This window comes from Neolamprologus brichardi, chromosome 2 (genome assembly GCF_056152115.1).
Source record: "Neolamprologus brichardi isolate AB-2024 chromosome 2, ASM5615211v1, whole genome shotgun sequence".
NCBI lineage: Eukaryota > Metazoa > Chordata > Actinopteri > Cichliformes > Cichlidae > Neolamprologus > Neolamprologus brichardi.
Genome location: NC_142105.1, coordinates 22128618 through 22144131, shown reverse-complemented (window position 1 = coordinate 22144131; position 15514 = coordinate 22128618). Strand labels below are relative to the sequence as shown.

At 38.2% G+C, this 15514-nt stretch overlaps 1 protein-coding gene across 1 annotated transcript in view; it reads left to right on the top strand.

The window, feature by feature from the left end:
• The window catches only part of ctnna1 (catenin (cadherin-associated protein), alpha 1), a 72096-nt gene that overhangs the window by 38585 nt on the left and 17997 nt on the right, over nt 1–15514 (top strand). Inside the window, exons 10-15 of the mRNA XM_006781667.3 lie at nt 3117–3209; nt 3752–3908; nt 4769–4969; nt 8423–8574; nt 11861–11971; nt 14322–14503. Of these exons, the coding sequence (XP_006781730.1) occupies nt 3117–3209; nt 3752–3908; nt 4769–4969; nt 8423–8574; nt 11861–11971; nt 14322–14503 (896 nt within the window). The remainder of the gene's footprint in view (nt 1–3116; nt 3210–3751; nt 3909–4768; nt 4970–8422; nt 8575–11860; nt 11972–14321; nt 14504–15514) is intronic.

Genomic DNA, 15514 nt, shown 5'->3' with positions numbered 1-15514 from the left:
AAAGATGTGCTACATAGCAGGTCGAGATGCAGAGATGTGCATTACTGATGGTATAATCAGCAGTGGAAAGTGAATTTACTGGTAAACCACACCTAAGGATTTCTTTTGTTTAAGAAAAAAAAATTAAGCATTGCCCTAAAGCTTGCTTTTTTTTTTTTAAATGTTTTAAAAAAACAAACAACCTTGCACCCATTATCCATAACTCTAAAACCAGTCACTAAATATTGTGTTCCCTCATGTCAGTAAAACAACTCTTGGTAATCAGCTTTTCCATGAGTGCATGGAGTTAATCAGTGTATTTAATCTTACTGTCAGTGGTATTATGTCATTGACATGTGAATGACCAGTTGTACACCCTTTCATTTTAAAAAGATTTGGTGTCTGAATACCTTATTGATGTTCAGGTCTAATGGATAACTTTCATTTTTAATTTTTTTAAGCTTGATGTATGGACGGTCACACTGCAGTTGTATACTTGGCTCAATAGCACTGATACTAAACCACTGCAGTGATTAAGATATTTTATGGTAAATATATTATCCATGATATTAGCATAAGCTTGTAGTTTGTTGGATTATCTGTCCTTAGTGCAACTGCTTGACTGGGATAACTGTTACAGGGCCATAGTTATTTCAAATAAATGCAACCCCAGTGTCTCAGCTTTAACATATGTTTGGTATGTTCACTGTGAGAAATATGGGTTTGAGATCTGTAAATCATTGCTTTTTTTTTTTTTTTAACTTTTACATTTTACACATTGTCTCAGCTTCTTGGAGTTGGGTTTGTACGTATTGTTGATGACAGAGTACTTCTTTAACAAGGGGTTGTGTATTAAGGAATAGCTCTGTGGGACAGGAAGGTAAGAAAACAGGTGCACTTTTGTAATTGTTTGCATAGACTGTAAAGTCGGGCTCCCCTGATACTTTAAATGGTATGGTACAGTGTTGCAAGTGGAATGGCATCTCTCTATGCAGAAACATCTCCTTTCCCAGTGGTTCACAGGGGGCGTCATTAAAAGCTTATGTGAAAGATTGTGCAAGTAAAAACACAGGTCTTTCCAGTTTTTCTTCATGTAACCACTCTTCATTCGTCCTCATGGATTACTAAATGTTCTCCCTCTGGTTCCAGTATGTTTGAATAGCGATGTAGGATATGTTTATATCAATGTTTCAGTGCTTTAGCTACACAGTGAAGAAAGTGCTTCCCATCAGCAAATTACTCAGACATTTTAAGGTTTAAAAGGGCCTCCTCAATGCAATACTTGGGCAGCCAGTGATGCACCACCACCAGCCCATCAAATAAGATGTTTTTTGTTTTTGTTTGTTTTTTCTAATAAGTATTATTTTCTAATAAGTATTATTTCCCTGTCTGTTAATGGTATCAGAGGAAGACGAATATCATCACAGAAACCTGTTTTTGAATAGAAGTTGATTAAAGGACAAAGATAAATTGAATGCCTAAGCTGAGCTTTTTTTTTTTTTCATTCCTTTTCTAACCTCATGCTTTTGATCCAATCAGACCTATTATTAATGTACGTTTTAAAATCCAGTGTGTCATCTTGGCTGACAGTTTTGTTGCGCTTTGTAACCCAGATGTCAGTAAAGTAGTAAATTTGTGACCAAACTTTAACAGATTTATGTGTGGGAATACAAAAATAAGAGCAAAGCTGTTGGACTCCTTGTCCTTGCGCTTTTGCTGTCATGAGTTGGTTTAGTCCTTTGTAATTGATTATGTTTCAGCACATTTTCTGTCTGTTGAATAATCCCATTTTGGCGCAGTTCCTCACATCCCAGGCATTCTGTTACAGTATTGCTGCCAGCATATGCCAACCAAAATGGGAATCTTCAAAGCCTTTGACCTAAATTTAGTAGATGTCTAATGTAAAACTTGAGTATGAAAGACTATTTAGAGATAATTGTAGGAGAGCTTTATTTTAGTCAACACAGAAAAAATTACTGATGTTGACAGCTGCAGGCAAGATTTGCTTAGTTTAGCACTCCTGTTCTCACTCTACTGCTCACTTTTTGAAAGTGTCATTAATATTTGCCTCTCCAGGAGCGTAATGGCAATCTGGCAGTCTTGTGATTCAGTCACTGAGAATAACAATATCCTTGAGTTAACCAGCTACAACTTAGATTTCCATTTGGTGAAATTTACTTTTATTCTGGGAATTGAATACATAACTTTCCCAACAGCTGGGCTTTTGTTTTTCCTCCTACTTTTTTGGTTTCTCCCTCTGTGTCATCATATTGTATCATTTTTAGCAGCTTTATAAATTAATCCACTGCAGTGGGTTTGTATTCCACAGGGATTAGTTGTATTGCAGAGCTGCTCCATTTCTGACGGAAGAATCCCTAAACCAGGCTACCATAATGAACTTATCCAAGTTTAATTATGTATCTACAGTATGTATGGCGTTTGTTTCTGTTTTTTCTCAAAATTAGTGCAGTGCCCTGTTCAAAGTGCTGCCTTTATTCAGAACAGGCTCGCAGCATCTGAGATTTGTGGCGAGAGGAATGGTAACAAAATGGATAAATGATTTGGGTTGCTAACACCCACTCTGCTTGAGCCAACACTGGTTCCTGTGAGTTAGATGGACCATTTCAAGCAATGCAAAGACAGACACTAGCAATTAAGTGTTTAAAATTTTCATATTGTGATTATTTTCTTATCACAAATATCAATATTTATCACAGCTATCGGTTTTGTTACTTGCTGTGAAAATGTGCTGAAAGTATATTAAAACAAACTGAAATTGTCTTAATAAATGTCATATTGATTGAGGGTCACAAACAAAACTAAAATAAACAAAAAAAGACCACCCCTGAATATGAACAATTTAGTTTTGACTGTGGTTTTCTTCCTTTCCTTTTTATTTGAATAATTTATAACTCCAGCACCTCAGCCAAGCGTGATACAAAGCTTTGTACTGAAAACAAACATTTATACTAGTTTGCATATGAGTAGTTTTAGCGACCTCACACACCTTAAGTAATTATCAAGAATCAATGGACACAGCAGTGGCAGGTTTTTTCTTTCTTTTGTTTTTTTAATCACACGTTTTTTTTGTGAGATTTTGGCCTTTGGTTAACAATTTTGTTTTTTGTTCATTGTAGGTGGCAAATCTGGCATGCTCCATTTCCAACAATGAGGAAGGGGTAAAGCTGGTCCGTATGGCTGCATCTCAACTGGAAAGTCTTTGCCCCCAGGTATGTTTGCCCCCAGCTGTCACCCAGCTCAGGTCTTGGAGCACATCCAAAAGTCAATAAATTTAATTGCAAGCACATACTGTCTTCAGCGAACAACAGTTGAAATCTGTTTAGGCCTCTAACCTCCCTTGTGTGTGTGTGTGTGTGTGTGTGTGTGTGTGTGTGTGTGTGTGTGTGTGTGCGCGTGTGTGCGCACGCAAATAACAAGTTTGTTTTGCTTGTCAATCTTTTGACCATTGAGTCCATTTTTTCCACACACCTGCTGCTATCGCTCTTTTTAAGCTCATCTAATGAGTCCCATTCATCCTGAGCTATGATATCCACAGATGTTTCTTAGTCCAAAACAAACAATCCCTTATTTTTGTCCTAGTCAGTATCTAAAAACACTCCCTGTAATCACCTCTAGAAATTAATTTTCTTCCTAATTCAATCCTAACATTGAGCTAGGGGAATGGGGTCTTCGTGCAATCAACCTATGCTAATGTTGTGGCTCAAGGCTATGTTGTAATTGAGCTTTAATGGTTGTAATTGGGTGATTACAGGTGATTAATGCAGCGTTAGCCCTCGCTGCCAAGCCTAACAGTAAGGTGGCCCAGGACAATATGGATTTGTTCAAGGAGCAGTGGGAGAAGCAGGTTCGCGTCCTCACTGATGCTGTCGATGACATAACCTCCATTGATGACTTCCTTTGTGTGTCTGGTAAGTCTTGTTTATTTGCATGTCATAGCCATGAGGGAACAAAAGAAGTTTTTCCAAATAGTTGTAATGGTCTGGATTTTATTATTCGTGATGCTTATAGACTAAACGCAGTGCATAACGGAGGAAAAACCTTTTTATAAGGTCTGTGGTAGTAGTGTTTCCTCGTGAGTCGCAGTCACGCTGTATACTTCTCAGATATATATATCTGATGTGGCCTTAGCAAAATGTTTACACATAGAAGACCATATTTGTCACCACTATCCACACAACAGGGTGATTGAGATTGTAGTGCGGTGCTAACCACTGTTATTTGATTTAAAATATAACGTATGTATGTAAGATGCATAAGCCATCTTAATTCTCCCTTTGTCCAACAACAAGCATCGGTTCACTCGCCAAGGTATCATTATGCGCTATAGAGAAAAACCCAGAAGCATGAGCAGAACTACATCTCTATTTGACATCCTATCATGTATGTTGAAGCACACAAATGGTTTAGAGTCCTCATTAAGCATTAAGCAGAGTGGCTTCTCTGACCTCCAGCCAAGGACAGACTGTAATTTACACAGTGGACATTTGCATTTTATAGGCGGCTCATTAATAAGTATTCTAAGAATTGGTTTTCAAACCCATACCCTCCAACAAACGCATATTATGTACTTGAGTTTTTCAGTGGCTTTTAATTTCAGGACTAACTCAGGAATGAGAACTTCCTAATTTTTTTAGACTGTCACATTATGTGTCATATTATACTGTAGTGTTTTTGATTTAAAAAAAAAAAAAGTGTGTGTGGTTGTGTGTGGAGAGGTCTGTCCGTCCGGGCTGTACACTAATAATTTCACACTGCTTTATGTCCCCAGAGAACCACATCCTGGAGGATGTGAATAAGTGTGTCATCGCTCTGCAAGAGAAAGATGTTGATGGTTTGGACCGTACCGCCGGGGCTATTCGAGGCCGTGCTGCCAGAGTTGTCCATGTGGTTACTTCAGAGATGGACAATTATGAACCTGGAGTCTACACAGAGAAGGTTTTGGAGGCAACCAAGCTCCTTACTGATACAGGTACCACAGAAACAAATAAGTTTACTACTAAATAAATTTAGACAAAAATACTGAGAGGGTAGACACGGTAACACTTGCTAATGTAGGTTACTCCAAGTAAAACGAGAAGGCAGTGGGTCCATGGGCATGGATGGCGTCATGGTTGCTGTGTCCATATTTTATATACATTCTGTGGTTAACACTTATACCGTATTTTCCGCACTATAAGGTGCACTTAAAATCCTTTAATGTTCTCAAAAATCAGCAGTGCGCCTTATAATCTGGTGCGGCTTATCTATGAATTCTGGCTGTTTACTGACTTCGAGCCGATTTTATGTGATACACGCCACTCAAAAATCTGTCAAAAAATGTTTTAGTAGGACTTTGCTAAGCTACGAAGCCGCACCGCTTGATGGATTGTCTGAGCGTTATGGCTACCGTAGTCAGGAGCCTCGCGGCTCATAGTAATCTGGGTCCAAAACTCAGTCCGCGTCAGGTCCCAAAGTCAAACAAACACTGTGTAAATTCTTTCATCTTTAATAAAATGATCAGTGTTGCTGCTTTACCAGGTGTAACAATTAAGTTTAACATCCAGGCTTCCATGAAAACAGAATATATTAAATTTAACGGAGTTAGAAGTTAGCAGAAAGTTAGCTCGCTAGTTTCGCTAGTTACCTAAACACGATATACCATGTTCTGACTGAGAGATTTCTGGGGGAAAAAGAAAACGTACAGCTCTGCTATCACTTCCAACATGAATCAAGACAGAAAACTACACAATAGTGACGTTTGTAGGGTTACTGAAGTTGGGCTAGATGGTATATAATGCTGTGCCAGTGATTGCTAGCGACACAGCTATGTTAGCATACCAAAGCATAACACAGTGAACCTGGAGAATGAACGCTAACTTTTTTCCACTTGATAAAAGTTCCCAATGTGTTTTTTTGACAAATGCAATTGCATGGAAAATTGCTGTAAACGGACCAAACTTCAGTAGGGGAGAACAACTGAGATAATCCAGCCACAATATGAGGTTAGTCATTAATATAAGATAACCTTTATTAGTCCCACACGTGGGAAATTTGTTTTGTTACAGCAGAAAGTGGACAGTGCAAAGTTACATAGCAAAAGTTAGAAAAACACTAGAACAACATGTACTGTTGTTCCAGTGTTTATAGAGCAGCTACCAGCAAATTCAACATTAATGAATCAATTGTAAGGAAGTGGAGGAAGCAAGAGGAATGAGTTGAGTAAAGTTTGACTTATCTGACTGTTTTGTTTCATTTAATGCGCCTTATAATCCAGTGCGCCTTATGTATGAAAACAGACCCATTTGTCGACAGTGCGCCTTATAATCCGGTGCACCTTATGGTCCAAAAAATACGGTATTTATGATCTACTTACATGGACTGACACACTAGGGGCCATAATGGCATGAGCGTGATAGTCTTTCTTTGATGTCCGTCTTGTTTTTGTGTAAAAACGGTTGACAAGAGTATAAAAAGATTAACTACAAAAGGGCTTTAAAATAATAGGGTCCCCCGGTTTAGCTCTTGCAGACTAGGAGAATCTGTAGATCACAAGTTTGTTTGTTTGTTCTTTCCTAAGATTTCATTTTTATTTTGAGAATGGCTTTAGTTGCTTTCAAGAATGAGCTTATTTTGGTTATGCTATTTATTATAGGTGGTGGTAGTGCTAGTACAATACAAACTCAGCACTTTTTTACAAACAGAACCAGAGGTATGCATGTTTAGACAAGTTGTCTGTAATATGGTGCACTGCACTGTTGGAGTATTTGTGTACAAATTAGTAGTCATACAAATGTATAAAGAATTTCCTTTAATTTATTTTATCAAAAGGCCTCTAAAATCTTTACTTTTTATTTTTAAAAAGGCGGAGAGACCCTGCTCCATCCACTTTATCTTTGGTACATTGCCTGGTGCTAAAGCCACACTAGTATCTGCCTACAAAGTTGTTTCTCAGAAGTCTGCCCTTTATTTGATTTGTCTTTGCTTTGGATGTTTTTGAGCATTTGAGTGCTGGTGGCATTTTAAAAAGCAACTTGTATAAATCTAGAATTGGCTTGTGAAATGCAATTTTCTGTTGAATGAGCCTGAGACATTTTGAGCTCTTCCACAATTCATTATGGTGCGTTGTGTGATATGGTCTCTCACATAACTTGCATTACTAGTCAGTATGACATGACAGTCACTGTTAACCCTTCAGTAGTATTCAGTTTTAATCCAAATTATGATGTAATCAATCTGTCATAGGGTCAAAGACTGAGTCATATTATATTTCCTTCCACCTGTGCTGTTATATTGCAGTTTAATGTGAAGGTTTTTTGTCCTTCAAATGACAAATTCCAAAAAATATTTTGCAATGCAATAGAGAGGGGGGGGAAAATATTCACCAGGGCAAAAAAATCTTTATTAGCCTCTATTTTCAGTTTGTCTGAATGTTGAGGTGCATTTATACAATGTTTTCCTCCAGTTAGTAAAAATGTTTAAAGTTCATTATCTATGGATTCACTAACAATACAGTTATTTATTAACACTTTTTTTTAAATGGGAACTTACTTGAAAGAGTCAATTGTGATAGTTTAAGGAGAGTAATCACTGTGACTGAAAAAGCCTGGAGGTTGCAAGCACAAAACCAAATCCGCTTTTTAATCCTGCTGCTCCCTCCCTCAACATTTGCATCTTGACACCCATGCTGTTCTCATGAAGTTGCAGCAAAATGAACTCTCTTAATGCAGTGCTTTAAGTGGTGTCTATGCATATGTCCTGGTGAGTCCTCCAGAGCATTTATCAAATTGTCAGGAGTGCAAAATACATACCCTGAGACAGTTTTTTGAAAGCATCTATTGGAAAACTTTCCATTGTGCATTCATTTAAGGCATTGAGTGGACCACCAGTGCAAATTTCATTAGATTTAATATAACACTTTGTATTTATGAATTCTGACACCACTATCTTCGTTTGCATTTAATTTTAATTCAACAGCAGATCAGAACTATTGTTCAATATTATCACTGGGGCGATTGATACTGATAAGTTGATTAATGTAATTTCCTTACTAGACAAACAGTATGTGTCAAGTAGCTTTATAACCTAAGTTACACTGAGAGAAATGTGATGGATGTAAAATGAAAAATGGGTCCAAGGTAAATTACTCTGATATAAGGATAAATATTTACAGAAGTGTATCTAACAACATTGTCAGTTCTGCTTATGGAACGCTATCTGATCAGTTTTCACTGTAGGAAAAAAGACCTACAGAGGTTTTCAGCATCAATACAGCTGTTTTATTATTTGATTCTGACAGTACAGAAATGGTAGAAATGAGGCTTACATGTTAGTGAGTTGTGTACGGTTTACACTGCCAACACAATTATTACAACATACAGCTGTCAGGAAAAGCCACATCAGCATTGATAAAGGAACTGATCAGCTTCATCTCTGCTTCCTGTAGTCATGCCACGGTTTACAGAGCAAGTGGAGTCTGCAGTGGAAGCCTTGAGTGCAAACCCCTCACAGCCTGTGGATGAGAATGAATTCATTGATGCATCGCGCCTGGTGTATGATGGCATTCGTGACATCCGTAAGGCTGTCCTCATGATCAGAGTAAGTTGCACAGTTTTGTTTTTGTTTGCCTGTTTTTTCTTTCTTTTTTCTTTTTCTTTTAAAAAAAAATCTAATTTATTATTTCTAATGCAAAGTAAGGCTTCATATTGTTATCTATTTTTTTCTCTTTCAAATTGTGACAGTGGGAGTTCTGACGGAGGATTTTTGATGTGGTTTTTAACAGCTTTTGAACAGAAGTCATATTCTTGGAGTTGCTCTATTGTTGCCCTATGAGTAGTAATATCCAGATTAGCTTTTTATCTATAATTGTGAGAACCTGTACACATGCAGTCTTGGGAACCTATGATTAACTTGTCTCAGGCAGTGGCCAACCTAATTGACCAGACTTGCAATTTTGGTAACAATGGGTTTAGTTGTCTGTGGCATAATGCCTTTTACTGGAGTCGAGCCACAATTTGGACAGTAGTAAGTCATTGTGTCCCATGGATGAAGAAAACATTTCCATCAGGGTAAAATGTTTCATCATAGGATCACTATGAACAGTTTGGGCATTCAATCACAAATGGATTCAATCCATATTTCCTCTAAAATAAAGAAAAGTGAAGGGGGGGAAACCCACACAGCCTGTAGGAAATAAGATTCTGGGGGAATTTTTTTGTCGTCTTTCACCCCCTGTAGCTAAAGTACCTGAAACTGCCAAATTTGATTTCTCAGTAGGGAGCAAATTTCTTTAAACCACTTGTCATGTTTAACAGTACCAAATAATGTATTTATCACACTAAGATACAAAGTGCTGGTTGCTGTCTTCTATTATTTTCAACACATTTTTTTTTTTAATCGAAAACACTAGCCTTGTGAGCACATTTTGTTTTGACAGTGGTCCTTAACTCTTACTAATAATCCTGCTCAACCACAAACAAAAAAAGCAATAACAAATGAAAAGAGGAACATTATCCTGCTTTTGCATTTTAATAAGTGAACGATTTAAGATGGAGGGTTTAATTGGCTTTCCTTAATTGAATTGCAAGCCGAAGAACTATATTTTCATCAATTTCCATCTGCCCTAGCTCCACTCTTACCCTTTTTGTTTCTAACCCAGCGGTGAACATTGGGCTTGTGGTTTGGGCTGAACACTACCTGGTAGATTTGTGGGCAGGTGTAATTTGGCACGTGTGACTGTTAACAGGACTTATTAAGCAGCTTTGCTCATAATGTATCTGTTAGCTTTATTCTGCCTTTAAGTGCCAGCTGGAGAGACTGATGAGATTGAACCTTCACCCACCACTTTCTAGAGAAGGCAAAGGAAAAAAATGGATTAGTGTTATCTCTGCATTTATGTTATTTCCAGCAGCATCTACACAGCACACGCTTTAATCTTAGTCTTAATTACTGTTTGTTATAATAAGATTAAAGGCGTATCAAAAGCATTGATCTAGACTGATTCAGTTGCAGGCTAAACTGTCATTCAAGGGTTTTTCTGTGGGCACGTTCAATTCTGAGTCCAAAGAAATATGAAATCCTCCTAACAGCTGCGCTGAGATGGCCACGAGACAGCTTCTCTTCAGGGCATGTCCACTCACATGTACAAACCCACCCTCTTGCTGTCTTTCTAAAAATCCCTACATGCAACGCCCTAGTCTTAAATCAAAACAGACAAGAGTGTGGTTGGGGCTGCTTAAGATAGACTCATCTTTAACCTCTATAAGTAGTGCACAGACAGTCTGTTAGATGTCCCTTGAATATTTGACAGGCGGACAGACCCCTCTCCCAACCTCCAGTGACATCAGAGAATATGCCTCCTAGACATGAAACGGTCTCGAAGTCAGCGAGCCACTGACAGTTAGATACAGAGGGCAGCTGTTACCGTATGATTTGTGCGGTGCATCACAGCCCAAGGTGATTTTGCTGCCTCTGTCCTAAAAGAAGAGAAAATTGTCTCGACCCACAGAGGCTATGAGCAGAATGTCACAAAAAGAATAAAACTGGGGTTATTTCAGTGTTGAACTGTCTCATTCATATTTACGACAGGAGGAAAAAAAATTCTGGTTAAGGCTATGTCTGTTTTCCAGCTGTGTCATAATGCTATAATTTCATCTCTTGCCCTGTACACTTATAATTATTGCATTTCAGATATCATCTGTACATGTATGTGTCATGAAGGCGTTACAGGTGACATGGATAATTGCAGCTTTCAGACACAGTAGAAATACAGAATTATCACCTAAAAACCTGATTAACATATTTTCCCACAATGTGGAAAAAGTGGGTTTTAACTTCATTTTACCTTGACAGCAGGTTTTCAATATGTTGTCTTTTTTTAGACTGCAGGCTATTGTTGTCACTTCTCACAGTAGTTTCCCACTGGGTGCCCACCATGAGTTATGAGTTCTGAGCCTCCCACGTTCACAGGTTATCTGTTGCACAGGCCGCAGCAGGTGATATCTCTGCCCCACTGAACAGCATTGTCTGAGTTGAAAGCGATGCCGATGAGTCACTACAGCTTTTGTATCTGAAACCATACCCATATTCCCTTGAGTACAAGAACATCTCTACATTCCCTAAAGCACAGTAAGGTTGTTCAGAGACTTTCAACTATTTTTTCATTACAGAAAGGAGGTAGTGAGACAGCCGGATAAGCACAAGCCAGGGCGTCTGCATCCTAATGTCCCTTTATCTGTCCACATCATCTCCCCTGTTCCTACATATCAACTAACTTTTGCCTATCACTTAATATTGCATCTTGCCTGAAGCATAACCGGCAAAGATAAAGTTCATTTTATATATTAATAATATGGCAAATTGTTCCCTGTGGCTTGTTTTGCATTCAGGGCAAGAGGTAAAGGATCTGAGATGAAGTGGCAAAATTCTGGAAAAACACAATTCATGCCTCACTCGCCTTTCTACAGATAGCGACAGATGGGCCTCTAAAGTGTTTTGCTCCCAATATGTTTCGTACCAGCTCATACCTTCATTTTCCCTCTCAAGATGCACAGGCAGCACATTACACTTGATTTACAAATTCATTTGGAGTTTACAGTTTCTCTACCAAGCTGTGGAGAGGGTAGACATTTATCTCATGCTGCCCTGTCTGGCAGCACTAAGGCATTTCTCATAGATAGTAAGCAGGTTTGTTATTTAATAGTGTTCACAATGCTGTAGTATGCCAATATTATTTTATGTTCCCCACTTACGTACAAACAGCTTTTTCTTACCTTATTCCACTTCATCTCCCATTTTTCTTTTTTCCCCTCCTCCTGGACTTTTTTTTTTTTTGGATGTTTGTCTTTCTTTTGACATCTTCTCATGCTCTGTTGTCCTGTTACAGACTCCAGAGGAATTGGATGACTCTGACTTTGAGACTGAAGACTTTGATGTTCGCAGCAGGACCAGTGTGCAGACAGAGGATGACCAGCTTATTGCTGGCCAAAGTGCACGGGTATGTTGTTCAGAGGTTCTGATTCTGTATTTACTCCTCTTCCTCTAAAACGAAGGGTCATCAAATTGCAACAATACTTTGGGAAAAATTGTGAAATATCCCAGAGAGAAACACATCTCAAATGTATTTTCCTATGAGAAAATGGGTTGCTTCAGTTTGCAGCTTAACTGTATTTTTACATGGTTAAATATTAGCTTTACAAGATTGTGCATGTTTCAGTATCACAGTTGAATATTGTCATCCAACTCTATAATTTTTTTTTTTAATATGGTAGGTTTAAAAATATACTTGAGACAAATGTCACTTAACTGGTGCAATAACATCAATTGGAATAGTTTATTTGAAGAGCAATTTCATATCTCTAATGAAATTTGAAGATGAGAAAAGTAGAACCAATACATTAGTCTTTCTATATTTGCAGGAAATATTTAGTCTTTTTTGACGGTGTTCTAATATTAATGCTGTCCCAGCCATTGTTTATTTTTCAAACACTTCACCCACGTACTTGGTGATGATGGCTTGTCTTCTCAATAGCTCAAGTTATGGGGAAAAAAGGTTTAACCATATAGAGCTCTTATATTCAACTTAAAATGGACCTGTTATGCTTTTACTTACTTTCTCTGTTTCTCAAAGAATGGATAGATATAGATGAGTATGACACTTTTTGGCTAATGCTAAAAGATGAGCTGTTCTATCGATACAGAGCAATGCTGGAGGATCAAAACTTTACATGAGTTTTAAGGAAACTGGCATCTTTAAAATATTTTTCTTAATATTTGGCCCCATTAATCTATCATTAAAATGTTATTGAAGAAAAGCGTCATAGTAACCAAGCAGCTTTTTTTTTTTTTTTAAATTCTGAGTCATGCAAGCTCTTGTGCACACGTAAACCTGTTTATAAGCTATATTAATTACCCGAAGACAGTTGGTGACTCCAGAATAACCCTTTGCTCACTCATTTTAACTGTTTTAAAAATAGTATAGGTTTTTCACTGCAAATGACCTTTTTAACAGTATTCATGGCAACAGAGACATTCTGCACTCATCTTTAAGCATAGATTGGAAATATGATAAAAGCAGACAAATATAAAGCTCAGCAACAACACATGTATGCAGATGAGTTGGAGAAATGTTCAATTTTTAAGAAATGATGATAATAAGTCAACTTTAAAGTACTGACTTTGTGTGAATTACGTCCTCCAGTTTGCTTTCCTTCAGTCATCCATGCCATCTGGCTCTTAGATACCATGTCACAGACGGAACCAGTGAATTTTTGTTGACTGAGCAGTCTGCACTCTGTGAGCTACCTAAAAAGACTGAGCAGCTAGTTATTTTGTTTCTTTCCCTGCGTGGTGTAACACACTGCGAATCCAATCTTTTGTGCCTCTGGACAGCAGCTTTGTGTGTTCTTTTGTCATGAGATTACTTCAATACAACATTCACTTGGATAGGACAGAACTGCAGGTCTACAGTATTTGTACTACACGCCAAATCTGTTAAATTTAAGGTTAAACTTACTTGTAACTTTATATTTTAAGAATATAGAGAGATTGTACATGTCTTGATCTCAAAAATCCCTCATGGCTCCATCGGTACATTTCAAGTGTTTTTGTTGTTGTTGTTTTTAAATCGCCAAAGATGATCTATTTTGTTAGGTACAGTCTTTCCATCTGTGCACTGCATAAACAGCTCTTTTGAAGCTTATGTGCCTCTAGAGAGAGGGTCCCATTTATCAGCAATAGAATGAACACTTGTGTGATGATATTGGATTTCCTGCTCTTAAGTGTCTGCTTACTTTGGCCTGACAGGCTCATTCACTGAATGGCTGATGTCTGATTGCCTTTTTTTGGAAGCTGCCCTCTTACTCTCCAGTCCAAAAGGATGGATAAATATGGTGATAAATACATCTTAACGTGAATAAAGTAGTTGTAAATAACTCCCCTTATACTGGTCTTCAGTGGCCAGAGGTGGTGAGTTCATATTTTTCCAAGATATGTTACATATGACTCACTCGCTCTGAACATAATTTTGAACCCAGCTTTGAATTTTGGGGATGAGAGAACAATATTTTCTTATTTATTCAGAGGCTACTTCATGCAACCATTATTCAGGCACATTGCTGAAAAGCAATTTATACACCAAATAGTGATCAATTATGCATGTGTTTAAATTCTAAATAAAGGGTCACACAGTTGTGTAGGACATCCTGCTGCCTTGGTATTCTCAGGCGTGGTTTCAAACAAGACTCACTCATGGATTATGGCCGCCAAACTTATGTTCATGGTATCAGCAACAGTATGTTTAGGTCTAGTTTGCTAACCAGCCATGCTTTTCATAAATCCTCCTTCAGGCAATCATGGCTCAGTTGCCCCAGGAGCAGAAGGCAAAGATTGCTGAACAGGTGGCCAGCTTCCAGGAAGAGAAGAGCAAGCTGGATGCAGAGGTATCCAAGTGGGACGACAGTGGCAATGACATCATTGTGTTGGCCAAGCAGATGTGCATGATCATGATGGAGATGACAGACTTCACCAGGTGAGTGTTAGTGGACTGCTTTAAAGAATACCTTTGATTGGTAATTACTGTCATGTACTTGCACGGGGACAAAATATGTGCCGCATGTCAACTTCCCCCTTGCTCGCATTAATATTCTGTTGTGCACTGCAGGCAAAATGCCTTCCAAGTCAGATTGCATATTTAACTTAAGCCTGTGTCAAATACAATCAGCCAGTAAGCCTACATTTGTTTCCCCAACATTTGCCCATATCTGCACAATGCTGTGCACCTAGTTTAGCAGTACCATTCATGCATCAGTGCCCTTTTCCTTGAGCAGCACTGTTGGTAGGATTTTGTTCTTGATTATTTTTCAGTCCTCCTTTAATCTTAGTATGCACAGCCATAAGCAGTGTGTCAGATCTCCCTCTCTCCTGGTACATGAATAAAGCTCTGGAAGTGGGGATTCTCCATCCACAGAGCTGCTCTAAAGTGGCTGTATTCACTCTTGGTAAATGGTTCAAGAGGTGAAGAGCTCAGCGGGGACAGGTGAGACATTTTACACCAAAAAAGAGAGACTACATTTGAACTATGGGTCTAAGGAAAGTAAAATAAAGACCTGGTAAATGTCATGACTTAATAATGTTATAAGCTGTTCAGCCACTTGTAATTACTAAATCAGCATTTTGTCAACATGCAAACTACTTGGAAGTGAAAGTGAGCCTGAAGTAAGTAGTAGATTCCCAGTGTTTCTTTTACCTGTACACACTCTTTTTTGTGCACATTTGGGGCACGTGTTTTTATGCTATAGATGGTGAATAGTGCCTAAATTTGCTAAACTTCTATGATGCAAACTCTGTATCAGCAGCAAAATCAGAAAAGATTGACCTTAGTGTGTTGAGCCCAGATAGTCTTGTAAACAGATAGTAGCAAATGTAGTTAAACATGGCCTTATCCTGAAATTTTTGTCATGTCTGTTTTAGTGAACCTGTTGACATAAGAGATCTCGCCACTCTTGGCTCTGACTCTGCAGCAACACACACGCACCTTTGT